This window comes from Lithobates pipiens, unplaced genomic scaffold (assembly GCF_037356315.1).
Source record: "Lithobates pipiens isolate NorthernLeopardFrog02 unplaced genomic scaffold, aLitPip1_a1.2 Scaffold_23, whole genome shotgun sequence".
Lineage (NCBI taxonomy): Eukaryota > Metazoa > Chordata > Amphibia > Anura > Ranidae > Lithobates > Lithobates pipiens.
In genome coordinates, this window is record NW_027507785.1 from 322,902,452 (window position 1) to 322,923,056 (window position 20,605).

Below are 20,605 nucleotides of genomic sequence, written 5' to 3' on the forward strand. Positions count from 1 at the left end.
TCGTCCCAGGGAGAGAAGGAAGAGAAAATACGCAACGAGTGGTGAACACAATTTACCTGGTACAAAAATTGCATAAGTCAATGGTGATAGTATCTGCAGATGCAGAAAAAGCGTTTGATCGGGTGGATTGGATATTCTTAAAAGCAGTACTACAACATATAGGCCTGGGGGAGGGGATGCTGAGATGGATCCTAAACTTATATTCAAAACCAAGTGCTAGGGTGAAAGTGAATGACAGATTATCAGAGCCATTCTCCATTTTAAATGGAACACGCCAGGGATGTCCCCTCTCACCCCTGATATTCATTTTGACAATAGAACCTTTTTTAAGGAAAATACGTGCCAATGTGGATATCAGGGGGGTAAAAATAAAAAATGAGGATCAGAAGTTGGCAGCTTATGCAGATGATTTGATCTTTTTTGTAACGTCCCCAATTACATCTCTCCCATCTTTACTAATGGAGCTACGAGAATATGGGAAAATATCCAACTTTAGAATAAACTATGGAAAATCGGAGGCAATGGGAGTAGAGATGGATTCGCCTCAGTTGCAAGCAGTGTCCACGCAATTTGATTTTAGATGGACGAATTCATATATAAGTTACTTAGGAACAAAAATGTCAAAAAATCTAAATGAACTGTTTGAACTTAACTATATCCCACTGGTAAGACAGATCAAAAGTGATCTTCAAAAATGGGACAAAGAGATTTTTACATGGTTCGGGAGAACCAATATTATTAAGATGAATGTGATGCCCAGACTGTTATACATAATTCAAACTATACCAATTAAGATCCCTTCAAGTTTGTTTAAGGATCTTAGATCAAGATTTATGAAGTTCATCTGGGCTGGGAAACCAGCAAGAGTACGCCGAGATATTTTAGTACTCCCCAAAGGAAAAGGAGGGATAGGACTTCCAGATCCAATAAAATACCAGGAGGCCTCACACTTAACTAGAGTAGTGGAATGGTGTAGGCTTAAAAACGAAAAACCGTGGATACAGACAGAACAAGCAGCGACAGATATCCCATTGGAAGGATTAGTGTGGATTCCAGATACAGAAATACCAATGGGATTGAGAAAACATTCAATACTAGGGGAGACATTACGAATAACTAAAAGAGTATTCAGGAAAACATCTATTTCAAGAACTCCCAGTCCGCTCCTTCCTATCCTTGGTACCCCAGCATTTCTACCGGGAATGACAGATCCAAAGTTTAAAACAATACAAGATAGAGGTATGAGTAGAATTTGTCATTTCTCGGTAGGCAACCGGTTAATGACTAAAAAAGATATTGAAAAAGGAATGACATTAGGATTAGACCCTTTCAGAATGAGGCAATTAGAAGCCTTTATTAGATCTAAATCAAAGGTATACGTAGAAATAAGGGCATTGACTGAGTTTGAAGAGATCTGTTTGAAAGGAGAGGAACTGAGACATCTGATGTCTTATTTTTATAGTATGTTAATAGAACAGGAGACTTCACAAGATTTGCCCTTTTTACAGGCTTGGGGAAAGAGATTTAGGGACTACGTTTTCCCCAGAACAAAAGGATAAGATGCTGTTGTTTAATCAAAAGGCCTCGATGGCAAGCAGATATCAAGAAGGGGGATACAAGATCCTCATTAGGTGGTATAGAACACCAAAAGTGTTACATCAAATTTACCCCCAGATATCAGAGACATGTTGGAGATGTCATGGAGCAGAAGGAACATTATTACATATATTTTGGGAATGTCCAAAAATTAGAGTGTTCTGGGAGATGGTAGCCGATACTATTGTAAGGATTACAGGAATTGACCTGGGAGATAAACCGGCAACTTTTCTGCTGCTGGACATCCCAATGGCAATAGAAAGATTCAAAAATTCTTTGCTGAGACATTTATTGATAGCAGCAAGGGCATGTATCCCGGTTCTGTGGAAAAAAAGCAACCCTCCAGCTAGAGCACAGTGGTTTCAGAGAATTGCAGAAATCCAACAAATGGAAAATTTAACAATGACAATGAGAGATCAAGACGAGAAATATCAGAAGATCTGGGCTCCATATCTAAATTATAGAGAAAGTATGATGTGAAACATTTCGAAATATGATAGAGCAGGCGGGTGGTGGTGGGGGGGGGGGAGTGAGGGGGGGATTATAGTGAAAATTCAAACTTTTTTTTTTTTTTTTTTTTTTTCTCTTGTTTGTATATTTATTTATTTATTTTTCTGGGAGGGAAGGGTGAGGGAGGGGGGAGGATGACATGTAATTGAGGTACGGATTGAAATATTATAAGACTGTTATAGCTGTTAAAGAAGTTGTAGATGTAAAACGAAATGTAATGTGAAATCTATGGAAAGAAAAGATGAAAAAATAAAGAATTTATAAAAAAAAATTTAGCGGTGTATACTGCGGTCAGGGTACGCAGACAATAACCACTACACAACAGCAAGATTGAAAATTGGCCGAAAACGATCGGTGTGTACTGTGTTGAAGGTACACAGAACACCCACTGCTTCAGACGCCAACACACTACACAAGGCCGCCGCGCTGGCGGCCTTATATAGTGTGGGGCGTACACTACACAGCCTGAGCTATGATTGGCCACAGGCATCCTGCCTGTGGCCAATCATGGCTCTTCTCGCTGCTGGCGCTGCGATTGGCCAAGCATGCGGGGTCACAGTGCATGCTTGGCCAATCATGAGCCAGCAATGCACTGCGCCATCGCAGTGCATTGTGGGCCGTGAGCGCCACACGAATTTGGCGCGAACGGACCAAAATGTTCGGACTTCGCCGAACGGACGAACAACCAATGTTCGACTCGAACACGAAGCTCATCCCTACTGCATACCCTGATAAGGGTCTGGCACAGATTTTGGGGGGTTCCCTTTAAAAACTGCACCGAGGGGTGGGAGACCATGGGGTTATTTATTTATTTATTTTTCTCTTCTTTTTTTTTTTTTTTTTTTTCTTTTCTTTTATTCAGCTGTCAGCAGGGAAACCCATTGACTCATCGGTTGTTAACCACTTCAGCCCCGGAAGAATTTACCCCCTTCCTGACCACAGCACTTTTTGCGATTCGGCACTGCGTCACTTTAACTGACAATTGCGCGGTCGTGCGACGCACCCAAACAAAATTGACCTTTTTTTTTTTTTTTTTTCTTTTCCACAAACAGAGCTGTCTTTTGGTGGTATTTGATCACCTCCTGAAGTTTTTAACAAAAAAATAGCGACAATTTAGAAAAAAAAGCAATATTTTTTACTTTTTGCTATAATAAATATCTCCAAAAAATATATAAAAAAAAATTTTCTTCGGTTTAGGCCGATACGTATTCTTCTACATATTGTTGGTAAAAAAAAAAAATCACAATAAGCATTTATTGATTTGGTTTGCATAAAAGTTATAGCGTCTACAAAATAGGGGATAGTTTCATGGCATTTTTATTGATAATTTTTTTTTTTTACTAGTAATGGCGGCGATCAGCAATTTTCATTGTGACTGCGACATTATGGTGGACACATCGGACAATTTTGACACATTTTTGGGACCATTGTCATTTATACAGAGATCAATGCTAAAACATTGCATTGCTTACTGTAAAAATGTCACTGGTGGTGAAGGGGCTAACCACTAGGGGGCGCTGTAGGGGTTAAGTGTGTCCAATGGAGTGATTCTAACTGTGTGGGGGGAGGGGCTGTGTGTGACACGTCACTGATCAGCGCTCCCTATTACAAGGAGCAGAGATCAGTGACACTGTCATTAGGCAGAACGGGAAATGCTTGTTCACATTAGCATCTCCCCGTTCTTCCTCCCCGTGAGACAATCGTGGGTATCCCCGCAGAAATCGGGTCCGCGGGACCTGCAATCGTGGTCACGGAGCTCCCGGCGGGTGCGTGCCCGTGAGCCGCCTCTTAAAGGGCAACGTACAGGTACGTTAATCTGCCTGTGCGTCGCCCTTGTGGCGCAGTGAGGCGGTCGGGAAGTGGTTAAGGACACCACGATGGGCATCCCAGCCCCGCTTCTTAACGACCAGCTTATACTGTGCCCTGATTGGGCAAAGCTTTGCCCAATCTGGGTGCAAAATGCACTGTGCAGCACGCAGTGCATTGCAGGCCAAATGCCCACAGAGCACCCTGCAAATTCGGGAGTTGGATGAACGGCCAATGTTCGGCTTGAACTCCATGCTCGGGCTGAACCGTTTGCCCAGCACTACCCACAAGTGCTTTTTTTTTTTTTTTTTTTTTTTTTTACTACTATTCCTTTACGTTGGCTTTTGAAATCTACAAATACAACAATTTAGAAATTGAATGAAAGGTTTAGCGCTGGGAAACACTTAATGAAAGATAAATAGTGCATTTTATATACAACTATACAGGTCAGACCAAAATGAGGAACAAATGAGGAGGAAAGAGGGACTGTGTTCCGAATCTGGGACAGTCCAATGAAATCAAGGACAGTTGGGGGCTGTGCGCCGCTACTACACCGCTACTACACCGCTACTACACCGCTACTACACCGCTACCAAATTACTTCTACAACTGTATTACATTGTTTCTACACTTCTACTCCAATGATCTCTACTAGCTTCTGGGTCCTGCAAAAAGCTGGGGCCATCTTTAATCACAGGGCAAAAGGGGCAGCTGCCCTGGGCCCAATCATGGTTGTAGGGCCCAAGGCAGCTTCCCCTCGAGCCTGCACTGCCCACAAATAGTTGATAAGTGGATTTGGGAGGGCCCAAGAAAATTTTGCCCAGGGTCCAATCAACATCAAAGACAGCCCTGCACCAAGCAGCTGCCCTACTGCTTTGTGAAGACAGGAGGGCGCTCACTTGGCACCATTCAGAGAACACGTTGCATTCTCTCAATGATTGCAAAGCGTTCTCTGATTGGACGAGGTGAAGAGAATGGTGAAGATATCATAATCTCCACTTCATGTCACAGCACAAATGCTTTTTTTTTTTAACCTCTTCATATAAGTGGTTGTAAACCCTTACAGACCACTTTGACCTACAGGTAAGCCTAGATTAAGGCTTACCTGTAGGTCCAAGAATTATCTCCTACACCTATACGGTTTAGGAGATATTTGAAAATGACAGGCATCGCTGTCTACGTGCGCACAGGCGCACTAATCATGCCGTTAGTAGCGGCTCCCGCGCGCACGCGCGGGGGTGACGTCATCGCGGCTTTGGCCAGTCACAGCGCCGGAGCCGCGATACCCGGAAGTCGCTCCAATTATAATGGTGGCGTCGGAGGAGGACAACGAAGGTCGCTTCGGGGGCTTCCATCTCAGGTAAGTTATTCATAATGAGCTAGTATGCTATGCATACTAGCTCATTATGCCTTTGCCTTGCAGGGTCTATTTTTATGTTTAGTAAGGCTTCACTTCCTCTTTAACACCGAGCGGGCGCTTTTCTTTATACCAGGATGTTAACAAAGCTGTGCTGAGAACGCACCCCCGGCAGCGGCTAACGGAAACCTCCTGATCTCTACTTGCCATCAGGAACTTGCCAATCATATGACCGCTGTGGCAGCCAATCACGGCGGTCACATGATCAGAAACCCAGCCCAGCCTCCGGCATAAGAAACCACTTGCGTTAATTATTATTACTTTTATGTTTAATGATTTTTCTTTGTTGAACGGTTTTAATTGTTTTTTTTTCCTTTTTTGTCTTTCAGGCCGAATTATTGAAACTTTTCCCGGAGAAAGAACAAAAATGACACACAACTTCCACTTCCCCTAAAATATCTGGTGGTGAATGAAGCTCAAAGCATGACACCCCCAATTCTTTACATTTCCTTCATTCCAGTCCAGAATTTGTCTGTTATTTGAAAACCATCAGAGGGTCAGCTGACGTCTCAGTTTTGGGCGGAGCCTTGCGGATTGAAATGCTTTTCTTCTGTCGTTCGGGGACTGCTTTGCTGAGATCTGCACACCCCTCCCGATTTCCAGCTCCTTTTGCAGTTTGTTTGCTGCCCTTATGGCTGGATCCTTCACTGTTCATTTTCGACGTGCTTTGAGACTGCTCCTTTTTGGTTCTGCAATGGCAGCAATGGGTCAAAGCCAGGAAGTTGGGAATAGAGATCTCTGCTATGGAAAACCTCCGAGGCTGATGGGCGATTTCAACACCCCAAGGATCGACTTATAACTGAAATGTTTTATCTTAGTGGAGTGATCCTTTAAGTTTTCAAATTTTGGTCATATGTTTTGTGTTAGTGGAGTGATCCTTTAAGTTTTTGAATTTTGGACATATGTGTTCTCATTGTACCCTTCCCCCCCTTTCCACCAATTCATTCCTTATCTAGATATGAATCTGCCTTAAAAAAATGATTAGTCTAATCTAGAGCTGCACGATTAATCGTTAAGAATCGAGATTGCGATTCTTTCCCCCTCGCGATCTTAACAAAGCATTTTCCCGATTCTATGCAGAGAGTTTTCTGCTCAAGCAGCTGTCAAAAAAAAAAAAAAAGCCAGTCTGACAAGTTTCACAACATTCCTCAGCTGCTGAGCTAACGATAAACATTGTAAAGTTTTGTTCTTTAGATCAAAGGAATGAACTTCTGTCTGTAAATAAGGGAAGCTTAACCACTTAAAGACTTGACCTTTATTTCTGACACCTGTTGGTTTCAAGTTAAAATCATTATTTTTTTTGCTAGAAAATTACTTGGAACCCCCAAACATACATACATACATACATATTATATTTTTTTTAGCAAAGACCCTAGAGAATAAAATGGTGGTTGTTGCAATATTTTATGTAACACTGTATTTGCGCAACGGTCTTTCAAATTAAATTTTTTGGGGGGAAAAAAATGCACTTTAATGGATTAAAAAAAAAATTAAAATAAAATAAACGGTAAAGTTTGCCCAATGTTTTTGTATATTGTGAAAGATGTTACTCCGCAAGAACCGTGATCTTTATTCTAAGAAAAAAAAAATGGTGCTTCTATTTTCTCCCCAGAATCGTGCAGCTCTAGTCTAAACCAATAAGGGATTTTGTTGTTGTTTTTTTTGGATGGAATCGTCCAATGGGTCCAGCAGCAGATTCTCAGCTCTGCCCACCTGCTGCAGCTCTCCCCCACCCCCCGATCTCCCATACTAAAATAAATGTGTAGGTTGCCATTGCTGACCTCCATCCGAAAATGCTACTTGCCTGGCTTTTGGTCCCTTCTGGGTCAGGAACTGAAACAAGCATAGAGAGCTCGGAGCCTCTGTACTCCTTCCAGATCAGTAACTCGGAATGTATTGTAGCCTGGGCTGAATCAGCAACTGCAGCCAGATATCTGGCATTTTCAGAGGGAGCACGTCAGCGAGGGGCAGCCTGTAGGTTTTCTTCAGCACATGTGTCCTTTTTTTAGTTTTTTATAGTATGTAGAATGCAGCAGCAGAAGTGAGACTTAATTACGGGGGGGGGGGGGTAGGTAGCGCTGGGTGCAATCTGGTGGGTCTCATAATAAAAAAATATAAAAATGAGATAAAAAATATAATAATAATTTAAAAAAAAAAGAATTCTAAATGTTCTGGTACATGTTGTCTTCATAGGATTGCTGCAGACTTTGCTGTGGTGGAGGCCGTATATTTATATAGGTTCATTCTATAGGAGTACAAATACTCGGGGCTTTTATATCTGAGCTGTCTTCATTTATTTGTTTGAAATCTGAATATTTCATCATAAAATTAAAAAAGAGAAAATGTCAACCCTGAAAATCCTCCGCTGTCCTTTTTCTCTCTGAGCGCTGCGCATTTTGCTTTCATTTAAAGTTGAACTCCGGGAACAAGAAACTTCAATGGAAACATATCCACCAATCGCCACAAAGGATAGAAATCCACCTTTGGCAGTGACATCATCACTGGGCTGTACGGAGCCTGAGCAGAGCTGTGGGAGGGGCCCAGCAGACTCCACCCACTACAGAAACCTACAGGAGGTGGGGGGGGGGGGCGGAAACAAGACCAGTCACCCTGCACAAGGAGCGCGATGACGTCCAATCACGGCTGGTCACAATGTGAACAGGAAGAGCCGGTGATCAACGTTTCCTCACTCGGGTCTGCCAGAGGAGTAGAGGAGAGCCAATCTGTGTCTCTCCTGACAGGGGGGGGTCTGCGCTGATTGTTTATCAGCACAGCCCCCCCTCAGATGACCACACTGGGCCACCAGGGAAGGAGGCAACATGTGGATGGCCAGGTATGTACCCCATGGCCATCCACATGTTCAAATGAATGTGCAATCAGTGCCCACAAATGATTCAGATACAGTATCTAACAAAAGTAAGTACACCCCCCACATTTTTGTAAATCTTTTCTTCTATCTTTTCATGTGACAACACTGAAGAAATGACACTTGTCTACAATGTATATACCTATGAATGCTACCTTTATTTACATATCAATGCAGTTGGCCTCAGCTATTCACATATGCATGTCACTGCTATTTACATATGAATGTCAGTATTTACATGTAAACAGAGGTCTGCAGGTGAGTCATCTGTACACAATAGGGCAGAGCTGGGCAGCATTAGTAGCAGCACAGGACCAAAACTTCAAGGGACAAGGGAATGTACACTGGGATAGTTGGCAAGTATGAGGCAGCTGCTTTGGGCCCCACAACAATGACAGGGCCCAGGGCAGCTGCCCCCTTTTGCCCTGCCTTAAAGACGGCCCTGAAACCGCTGGTAACAAAACTGAGTTAATGTTTCCATATCCTTGGACCACGCAGTCAGCAGGAGAGTCCACCTGACCACAGCCACATGGTCCAGCAAATATGGGCAGGAATGTTACACATCTAGCATATATTATTCAATGGGCAACTTTGTTGGCAGCTGGGAAGGATGCAAGACATGACACGCTGCTGGAGTTGGTTGTGCCACTCAGTGTCCTAACAGCTGGTCAGGGCCGTCTATAAGGCAGGGCAAAAGGGGCAGCTGCCCTGGGCCCTGTCATTGTTGTGGGGCCCAAAGCAGTTGCCTCATACTTGCCAACTATCCCAGTTTAACCGGTTCCCGACCAGCGCACAACGATGTACTTCGACAGAATGGCACGGGCAGGCATATTGGCGTACATGTACGTCCAATCTTCAATGCCGCCCTGCCATCGGGAGCGCGCCGCCGGCGGCGCGCTCCCGCGATGGTCAGGGCCCCCGTGAGTCCGGTCGCGGGACCCGCGGACTCTATCGCCGCGGGCATACCCGCGATCGTCTCACGGGACGCTGAATGGAGGAAATGCCGTGTAAACAGCATTTCTCCATTCTGCCTAGCAACTAGTGATGCTGATCTCTGCTCCATGTGATTGGAGCAGAGATCAGTGTTCACTAAATGAAAGCCCAAACCCCCCACAGTTAGTAACACACCCCTAGGAACACTTAACCCCTACACTGCCACCCACTGGTTAACCCCTTCACTGCCAGTGTCATTTACACAGGAATCACTGCATTTGTATAGCAGTGATTACTGTATAAATGACAATGGTCCCAAAAATGTGTCAAAAATGTCCGATGTGTCCGCCACAATGTCGCAGTCACAATAAAAAATCGCTGATCGCCGCCATTACTAGTAAAAAAAAAAATAATAATAAAAAATTATTAATAAAAATGCTATAAAACTATCCCCTATTTTGTAAACGCTATAACTTTTGCGCAAACCAATCGCTTATTGCGATTTTTTTTTTTTTACCAAAAATATGTAGAAGAATATGTATCGGCCTAAACTGAGGGAAAAAAATGTTTTTTTATATATTTTTGGGGGATATTTATTATAACAAAAAGTAAAAAATGCGTTTTTTTCTCTCAAAATTGTCGCTCTATTTTTGTTTATAGCGCCAAAAAATAAAAACCGCAGGGGTGATCAAATACCACCAAAAGAAAGCTCTATTTGTGGGAAAAAAAGGACGTAAATTTTGTTTGGGAGCCACGTCGCACGACCGCGCAATTGTCAGTTAAAGCGACGCAGTGCCGAATCGCAAAAAAGTGGTCTGGTCTTTGACCAGCAAAATGGTCCGGTCTGTAAGTGGTTAAATTCCCTTGAAGTTTTAGTCCTGTGTCCCGATATCTCAGTGTGAAGGCGGTGTGACACGCTGTTTATTGCCTTGAACGGTACCAGCTGGAGAAGGATAGACCTGTGGAGATTTGCGCACGGCCGACGCTTCCCACCTGTTATGCCATACCTCCCTGTATGCTTATCATATTATATATATATAAACTGGAGTCCTTTTGAACCGTGATCCTGGAGGAGGGCGGAGTTTTGGAGGATTGAGGAGTATACATAGCCTGGCCTGATCCTTTGATAAGCGAATTATTTTGTGACATCTGGTAAGGATCCAATCTTGACTTTTGGCGATGCACTGTGGCATGTTTCACGGCTTGGAATATGAAGCAAAGAATTACCTTTTCCAAACACTATAATTAAAGCGGGAGTCCGCGTGTTATTTTTTTTTTTTTTTTTTTAAAGCCAGCAGCTACAAATACTGCAGCTGCTGACTTTTAAAATAGTGACACTTACCTGTCCAGCGCGCCCGCGATGTCGGCACCCGAAGCCGATCTCTCGATCGTCTCTCGGGTGCTGCCGCCGCCATCTTGGGTATGGGAATCAGGAAGTGGAGCCTTTCGGCTTCATTTCCCGGTTCCCTACTGCGCATGCGCGAGTCGCGCTGCTCAATAAGGACGGTCCCCGCTGTCTCTGGGATCTGTGTGTTTCCCAGCAGGCAGCGGGGGGACTTTCGGAAAGGGGCGTAGATTCTGCAGAATCTACGCCCCTTTCCGCAGAGAGCTATCCCGGAAGTGGGTGCAGATACCTGTACTGTACAGGTACCTGCACCCCCTCCCCCCTGAAAGGTGCCAATTGTGGCGCCGGAGGGGGGGAGGGTTCCAATGAGCGGAAGGTTCACTTTAGGGTGGACCTCCGCTTTAACACGTGGTGTTTTGCATTTGAGAATATTTGACTTTATAGATGGATCCATTTTGAGGACTACCACATAAGGACACATTTAATTGTTATTAAGGACAGATTCAACTGTTCATGTATACATGGATTACAGTTTTGCATATATAAATAATTTTTACATGTAATTCACGATTGAAATTTTGTATTTTTTTGGGGTATTGGAAGTCACATTCATTACGATTGTCTAATGACATTGCACTGTATTTATTTCTTTATATACACAGCTTCCCGGTTGGGACACTGGTCTCATATGGGAGGTATATGCACTCAGTAATTTTTGAAGAGAGCGCGGTTCTTTTTGGGTTAATGTTCGGATTGAACCCCCGCCACTGAACACCACCGATCATAGGCAGCGTGTATATATGTGCAGCTGCTGGTCGGGAAATGCCCCCACTGCCTACGATTGTCAGTGTGCAGCGACGGTAGGGTTGCCACCTGTCCGGGATTCACCCGGACACAGTCTGTGTTTTGAAGCATTGGTCCAGGTTTCAGGCAGACTGAAACCTTGACACATTCTTCAGACCAGGCTGCGCCACCCCAAGTAACCAAAATAGCCACACCGCTAATAATAGCAGCTGTTTGGGGGGGCAGGTTCAGCATCACCGGGGGGGGGGGGGGGGCAGGGTGGTGAAGGCAGCAAGAGCAATTTGGCCATACCCACTCTTCGCTACGGCACGCTGTGCGCACCACATTATTTCTCTACTTGGGGCACCCAAAGGTGGACCAGGCCGCTAAAGTGTTTGGGTTTGTCTTGAAGAAAAGGTGGCAACCCTAAGTGACGGCTTCAATCCGAACACACCCTCCAAGCCCATCACTACTTGGCATTATAGACAGGGCACTGGAGAAACAGCAGCAGGCGTAGGAGGAGCGTTTCCTGGTGTCTCAGGGGCCACTATCTTCAGATGCTGTGAGGTTGCAGTAGATACAGGAGAAGTATGATTTCCGTGCTTGTGTTTAGGAGGGGGGAGGGCATAGGGCAGGTTTCCAGTCATGGGTTTCATCTAGGGCTGCAACGATCGATTACTTTCATAATCAATTAGTTGGCCGATTATTGTTTTAATTAATCGGTTAACAACCTTAATAAAAGTGTGGTGTATAATTGAGCCACTTGCTGACCGCCGCACGCCGATATATGTCAGCACAATGGCAGCAGTGGGCAAATGGGCGTACCTGTACATCCCCTTTAATTGGCGGAGCTAGTGGGCATGCGCCCACTGCGTGCAATGTGGCCGCGCCCGCAGACTCTATGTTCACCGGTGTCCCACGATCGTGTTACGGAGCAGAGCGGGCAGATGCCTATGTAAACAAGGCATGTCCCTGTTCTGCCTAGTGACATGACAGAAATCATCACTCCCTGTGATGGTGAGCAGTGACCGCTGTCCTGTCAGTGGTAGCCCATCTCTCCCCCTCCCCCCACAGTTAGAATCACTCCCTAGGACACACTTAACCCCTTAATTAACCCCTAGTGCAGGGATCTGCAATTAGCGGACCTCCAGCTGTTGCAAAACTACAAGTCCCATCATGCCTCTGGCTCTGGGAGTTATGCTTGTGGCTGTCAGAGTCTTGCTATGCTTGATGGGAGTTGTAGTTCTGCAACAGCTGGAGGTCCGCTAATTGCATATCGCTGCCCTAGTGTTTAACCCCTTGCCTGTCAGTGTAATTTACACAGTAATCAGTGCATTTTTATAGCACTGATGGCTGTATACATGACATGGGTCCCAAAATAGTGTCAAAAGTGTCCTATATGTCAGTCTCAATAAAAATCGCTGATTAACACCATTACTAATAATAATAAAAAAAAAAAAAAAAAAAAAAAACAATAAAAATGCTATAATCCCCTATTTTGTAGACACTATAACTTTTGCGCAAACCAATCAATATACACTTATTTATTCTACATTATTTTTATTTATTTTTTTAAATCGCAATATCGGCCTAAACTGAGGAAAAGTTTTTTTTTTTTATATATTTTTGGGGGATATTATAGCAAAAAGTAAAAAATATTGTTTTTTTTTTTCAAAATTGTCGCTTTTTTTTATTTATTTATGGTGGAAAAAATACAAACCTCAGAGGTGACCAGATACCAGAAGACAGAAGAAAGCTCTATTTGTGTGGGGAAAAAAAAAGGAGGTCAATTTTGTTTTGGTGTGACATCGCACGGCTGCGCAAATGTCAGTTAAAGCGACGCAGTGCCGAATCGCAAAAAAAAGTGCTCTGGTCAGGAAGGGGGTAAAATCTCCTGGGGCTGAAGTGGTTAACCACTTTCAGACCGGACCATTTTGCTGGTCAAAGACCAGACCACTTTTTGCGATTCGGCACTGCGTCGCTTTAACTGACAATTGCGCGGTCGTGCGACGTGGCTCCCAAACAAAATTGACGTCTTTTTTCCCACAAATAGAGCTTTCTTTTGGTGGTATTTGTTTGCCTCTGCGGTTTTTATTTTTTGCGCTATAAACAAAAATAGAGCGAAAATTTTGAAAAAAAAACGCATTATTTTTTACTTTTTGTTATAATAAATATTCCCCAAAAATATATAAAAAAACATGTTTTCCCTCAGTTTAGGCCGATACGTATTCTTCTACATATTTTTGGTAAAAAAAAATCGCAATAAGCGATTATTGATTGGTTTGCGCAAAAGTTATAGCGTTTACAAAATAGGGATAGTTTTATAGCATTTTTATTAATAATTTTTTATTACTAGTAATGGCGGCGATCAGCGATTTTTAATGTGACTGCGACATTGTGGGGGACCCATCGGACATTTTTGGGACCATTGTCATTTATACAGTAATCAGTGCTATATAAATGCAGTGATTCCTGTGTAAATGACACTGGCAGTGAAGGGGTTAACCAGTGGGTGGCAGTGTAGGGGTTAAGTGTTCCTAGGGGTGTGTTACTAACTGTGGGGGGGGGGGGTTGGGCTTTCATTTAGTGAACACTGATCTCTGCTCCAATCACATGGAGCAGAGATCAGCGTCACTAGTTGCTAGGCAGAATGGAGAAATGCTGTTTACAACGGCATTTCTTCATTCGGCTGCTCCGTAAGACGATCGCGGGTATGACCGCGGCGATCGAGTCCGCGGGTCCCGCGACCGGACTCACGGGGGTCCCGACCAGCGCGGGAGCGCGCCGCCGCGCTCCCGATGGCAGGGCGGCAAATTTAAAGGGACGTAAATGTACGCCCATTTGCCTGCCCGTGCCATTCTGTCGACGTACATCGGCGTGCGCTGGTCGGCAAGTGGTTAATATGTAAAGCTTAAAAAAAAGGCAATTTATTCTTAAAGATATCTATACAGTGGTAAATATAAATAACCAACTGTATGATTAGGGAGTAAAATCTTTAATCCACTCTGAGAATAACGGACAGAAGCGATATACTGTATATACTATTAGAGGAGATATACTGTTAGAGGAGACAAAGCAGCATATCTCCTCTAATAGTATATAGGCGATATACTATATATACTATCAGAAGAGATATACTATTAGAGGAGATATATTATTAGGAGATATACTGTATATCAGGGGTTGACAAATTTGCTTGGAATCTAGGAGCCAGCTAAAAAAGTTAGGAGCCGGGTCCGTGATGGCGATCCGGACCTGTCCCTGGCCTGACATGGAGACAAGTGAGGGGAAGATAGCCCCAAGCCCCCCACCTGTCTCCAAGTCATTGCCCCCCATAGCTCTTAGAGGGACATTTTATTTTTTTTTTTCAAATGACAATTTTTTTTTTTAAATTGCATTTTAGTGTAAATATGAGATGTGAGGTCTCTCTGACCCCAGATCTCATATACAAGAGGACCTGTCATGCTTTTTTCTATTACAAGGGATTTTTACATTCCTTGTAATAGGAACAAAAGTGACACACATTTTTTTTTTTTTTTTTTTAAAGAACAGTGAAAAAAATAAAAATAAAAGTTAAAATAAAAAAAAAATATTTTAAACGCGCCCTGTCCCGCCAAGCTTGCGTGCAGAAGCGAACGCATATATGAAAGCGGTGTTCAAACCACACATGTGAGGTATCGCTGCGATCGGTAGAGTGAGAGCAATAATTCTAGCCCCAGACCTCCTCTGTAACTTAAAAAGTGCAACCTGTAGAATTTTTTAAATGTCGCCTATGGAGATTTTAAAGGGTAAAAGTTTGTCGCCATTCGATGAGCGGGCGCAATTTTGAAGCATGACATGTTTGGTATCGATTTACTCGACGCAACATTATCTTTCACAATATTAAAAAAAATTGGGCTAACTTTACTGTCTTATTTTTTTTTTTTTTATTAAATACATTTTCCCCAAAAAAGTGCGCTTGTAAGTCCGCTGTGCAAATACGGTGTGACAAACAGTATTGCAACGACCACCATTTTATTCTCTAGGGTGTTAGAATAAAATATATATATAATTTTTAGGGGTTCTGAGTAAAGGGAAGAAAGATAGGCTGGCAGACAGGGAAAATTAGCATTACATCCATTAGCATTGCTGGTTGTAATTCCAACGGCCACCACAAGAGGGCGCCAGATTACAGAAGGAACCATAGGATCGTAGAAGGCCTCAAAGCCGGGGGCTAAATTACCGGCCGGCGGCGGCGCGGCCCGACGCGATCGCGCCGGGGGGGGCCACGGAGACAGCATACCCCCAGCTGTGCTGCCCCAGGCGCCAGGTCTGGAATTCTAGTCGCAAATGCGACCGGGCGCCCGGGTTTTGTCGAGCCCTGCTGTATATACTGTTAGAGATGTACAGAGTGCATGAGCATCATGGGAAATGTAGTTCCAAAACATCTGGGGTGGCAATGTTCGCCATCACTGATATAGGGCATTAAGGAAGCACCTCTCTGCTGCCCCTGCTTGTAAGAGCCATGTAACTTTGGTCACCTCTGGCCACCCAACCCTCAACTGCTACTACTTATCCTGGTTTTGTGCGCTCATGCAGGCATAGGGCAGTCCTGCTGCACCAGGCACCCCCAGCTCACCTTCTACTAAGTGTTCTGGGGCTGCTTCCAGTACACCTACTGATGGTACCAATGTTGTTCTTTGACATTGCAAGTCTATCCTATACCAATTCCTCCTAGACTCCATCCTCGTGATAGATGCCAGGCTCATCGAGACTCATGGGCACCCCCTGTTGGCCCAGAGCACTTGGTCATGGGAGAAATCTCAGTTCTAGATCAGCGTCCTGGAGCTTCAGGTAATTTGGCTGTTCTGCAACATTGGGGTAGCCTGGCAGAGAGTCATCCGAACCAGATTATGTTGGACAATGTTATGGTAGTGGCGTGCAACGGCTGCCAGGGAATAGCTAGAAGGTTGCTGTGCGACGCGGTAGATCAGATAAAGGTCCTGGATAGAACGTCATGTTCCAGCCATGTACATTCCCAGTGTAGACAATTGCCAAGCAAATTCTCAGGTGGCAGCACCTGGACCATTGCATTGAGGTGAGGGACAACGCATAGCAACTGCTAGGTTCTACAATAAACTGACCAGGTTTGTATCCAGGGCAATGGATCCTCTAGCAGAAGTAGTGGATGCTCAGGTAGCAGCAGAGGGTTGGTATACTCTGATCTATGCATTTCTTCCCCTTAAAGTGGTTGTAAACCCTTACAAACCACTTTGACCTACAGGTAAGCCTAGATTAAGGCTTACCTGTAGGTCCAAGAAATATCTCCCAAACCTATACGGTTTAGGAGATATTTGCCCGTAGACAGCGGCGTGCAGGCGCACTGAGCGTGACATCGTTGATGACGAAGATGCCGCACATCTCGGCTCCCGTGCGCATACGTGGGGGTGACGTCATCGCTGCTCCGGCAAATCACAGCGCCGGAGCAGCGAGACCCACCAAGAAGATGGACGCTCGGAACTACAGGGGACAGCAGTGACTTTGCTGGCTCCTGTGTCAGGTAAGTGACACATATGGGCTACTATGCGATGCATAGTAGTCCATTATGCTTTACCTTTGCAGGGATTTAAAGAGGAAGTAAACTCATCAGGGTTTATTTCCTCTTTAAACTTCAAATAAACAGGATTGATATGAAGGACATTCCAAGGATCCTCAAAGCTCCATATGTCCCAAGCAGATGTGCTGTAGGCACTGACAGCTAGTCAGAATTCTGTCCCAAAGCACCGATTTGCCATCATCCTTTTTGGTTGCTGGCTTCGAACTGCATAGTTTTTAAATCTGATTGTGACAGCAAATCTGAGAAACTCAAAAGGTGCTTACAGGGCTAGTAAGAGTAATCCCTGCCATGAAAAATCCAATCCTTGAGACCATAAGCTTAAATTGTGGTCTATCCAAGTCACTTATAGTTCAGGCAGCATAGGAAAGTTAGTCTTTCTCAAATGGAAGTTTAAAAGCACAGGGGATCAGATTCAAAGGCCCATGGACAGGTAGCGCCCCCCCCCCCCCCCCCCCATAAAGTTTTTTTTTTATAAAGAGTGAGAAGCCACACCCACCCCAAGTGAAGTATACCTTCCACATCCAATGAGAGACCTCACAGCGTAGAGTACCTAGCTTTAAGCAGCATAGAAAGCGCAGATTTAGATATGCCCCTGTCCCTCAGAACCTTGGCTCCAACAGTTATGCTATCAAAGTCTGCAACCAAGAAGCAGGATGGCAATTTTGTCCTTAGGGCAGAATATCTTTACAGTTTGGCAGTGCCCACACCCCATACACCAGGAGTCTAACCAGGTTGGTGTACCACATATTCCTGGGCCAGTCTGGAGCAATGGATACTACCATCTTGATCCTGTGAAGCAGAGGCAGTAGAATTTTCAGGGGAAGAAATTGATAGATTAGGATGTACTGATCCCACCTGGAGTATCTGCTTCTGCTAGAGGATCCTTGCATCTAGAGGTCCATACTCAGCATCCCCCACATGTAACACGGGTTTTGGTACATGTAGGAACCCATCCCCCCCATGTCAAGGTGCTGTCAGCTGAGGAAGTCTGCCTGCTCATTTAGCATGGCTGGAATGTTCCACATTACCTTGTCACAGAAAGATATCTGGTTCCTTCCGGATGGTTTATGTACACCATCATGTCATGTCCAACTCCCCTGCACAGACATGCTCAGGACTCCTCCCCAGCTGACAAGATGGTGTCCATTGTAAGAATCTTCCAAAGGACAGCAAGAAATTACTTTCCCAAAGCCAGATTCCTCAGTCACGAAGCCAAAGACAACCTGGTCCTCTGCCACAACCAAGTTGGCTTGGCCAGAGACAGGACTGACCTGTTTCACAACAAGTGTTATATTTCAGCTGTCTGGAGCAAAACGGAGGAGAAGGATCGAAAGAGGCTACCATCAGCTCCAAAATGCTCATGAAAAAATGGCCTTTGAACTGGAGTGTTTGATCTTGAGACCAGAGTCTGAAAAGTCTCATGTAGAAGAAACACTCTGGCCTGAAATGCGTCCAGGATCAGATTCAGATACTCCAAGCAACGAGTCTGTTCGATTAATGGTTTCTAAAGTTTCAGGATGCAACTGAACTATTGTAATGCCTGGACAGTTAGACACATTGTCCAATGATCATCTACACAGAGCATTGCAGTTTTGTTGCGTATGGGGCTGTGTGTTCAGAACCAACACTCACTTTTTCCGCAATTTGCGCTCTTCTATTGGGTTCGGACTACACAGGCCAGCCTTCGCTACCCATATACAGTGCCTTGCGAAAGTATTCGGCCCCCTTGAACTTTTCAACCTTTTGCGACATTTCAGGCTTCAAACATAAAGATATAAAATTTAAATTTTTTGTGAAGAATCACCAACAAGTGGGACACAATTGTGAAGTGGAACGAAATCTATTAAACTTTTTTAACGAATAAAAAACTGAAAAGTGGTGCGTGCAAAATTATTCGGCCCCTTTACTTTCAGTGCAGCAAACTCACTCCAGAAGTTCAGCGAGGATCTCTGAATGATCCAATGTTGTCCTAAATGACTGATGGTGATAAATAGAATCCACCTGTGTGTAATCAAGTCTCTGTATAAATGCACCTGCTCTGTGATAGTCTCAGGGTTCTGTTGAAAGCGCAGAGAGCATCATGAAGACCAAGGAACACACCAGGCAGGTCTGTAATACTGTTGCGGAGAAGCTTAAAGCCGGATTTGGATACAAAAAGATTTCCCAAGCTTTAAACATCCCAAGGAGCACGTGCAAGCGATGATTTTGAAATGGAAGGAGTATCAGACCACTGCAAATCTACCAAGACCTGGCCATCCCTCTAAACTTTCAGCTCAGACAAGGAGAAGACTGATCAGAGATGCAGCCAAGAGGCCCATGATCACTCTGGATGAACTGCAGAGAACTACAGCTGAGGTGGGAGAGTCTGTCCATAGGACAACAATCAGTCGTACACTGCACAAATCTGCCCTTTATGGAAGAGTGGCAAGAAGAAAGCCATTTCTCAAAGATATCCATAAAAAGTCTCGTCTAAAGTTTGCCACAAGCCACCTGGGAGACACACCAAACATGTGGAAGAAGGTGCTCTGGTCAGATGAAACCAAAATCCAACTTTTTGCCCACAATGCAAAACGATATGTTTGGCGTAAAAGCAACACAGCTCATCACCCTCAACACACCATCCCCACTGTCAAACATGGTGGTGGCAGCATCATGGTTTGGGCCTGCTTTTCTTCAGCAGGGACAGGGAAGATGGTTAAAATTGAGGGGAAGATGGATGCAGCCAAATACAGGACCATTCTGGATGAAAACCTGTTGGAGTCTGCAAAAGACCTGAAACTGGGACGGAGATTTATCTTCCAACAAGACAATGATCCCAAACATACAGCAAAATCTACAAAGGAATGGTTCACAAATAAACGTATCCAGGTGTTAGAATGGCCAAGTCAAAGTCCAGACCTGAATCCAATCGAGAATCTGTGGAAAGAGCTGAAAACTGCTGTTCACAAACGCTCTCCCTCCAACCTCACTGAGCTCCAGCTGTTTTGCAAGGAAGAATGGGCAAGAATTTCAGTCTCTCGATGTGCAAAACCGATAGAGACATACCCCAAGCGACTTGCAGCTGTAATCGCAGCAAAAGGTGGCTCTACAAAGTATTAACGCAAGGGGGCCGAATAATTTTGCACGCCCCACTTTTCATTTTTTTTATTAGTTAAAAAAGTTTAAAATATCCAATAGATTTCGTTCCACTTCACAATTGTGTCCCACTTGTTGATGATTCTTCACAAAAAATAAAAATTTTACATCTTTATGTTTGAAGCCTGAAATGTGGCAAAAGGTTGAAAAGTTCAAGGGGGCCGAATACTTTCGCAAGGCACTGTACATCAATGAGCCTTGGCCACCCATGACCCTGTTGCTTGGACCACTTTTGTTGAGTCCTGAGCACTGCAGATCAGAAACATCCCACAAGAGCTGCAGTTTTGGAGTTGTTCTGACCCAGTTGTCCAGCCATCACAATTTGTCCCTTTTGTCAAAGTTGATCAAAATGTTCACTACCAGATTCTATTGTAACAAGATAATCATTGTTATTTGTTTTACCTATCAGTTGTGAAAATGTTATGGTTGATCACTGTATATAGTAATGGGTAGAGCTTCAAAACTCTTCCCTCCTATTACTTTGGTCAACACAAAAACCCATAGCATATAAAAAAAAAAATGGAGGTACTTGCCATTTCTGACTTTTATGCTGATCAATAGATGCATGGACCCCGAATAATTTCTGCCATTGAAATCAGAACTCCCACCTGCATACAT

General features: G+C 44.1%; 1 protein-coding gene across 3 annotated transcripts in view; it reads left to right on the forward strand.

The window, feature by feature from the left end:
• Window positions 1–7,687, forward strand: part of FYB2 (FYN binding protein 2) — a 108,675-nt gene extending 100,988 nt beyond the window's left edge. For all 3 annotated transcript variants that reach the window (XM_077450639.1, XM_077450641.1, XM_077450640.1), the window contains exon 23: window positions 5,659–7,687. In XM_077450639.1, coding sequence (XP_077306765.1) covers window positions 5,659–5,671 — 13 coding nt within the window. In that variant the 3' untranslated portion in view covers window positions 5,672–7,687. The remainder of the gene's footprint in view (window positions 1–5,658) is intronic.
• Window positions 7,688–20,605: the final 12,918 nt, after the last annotated feature.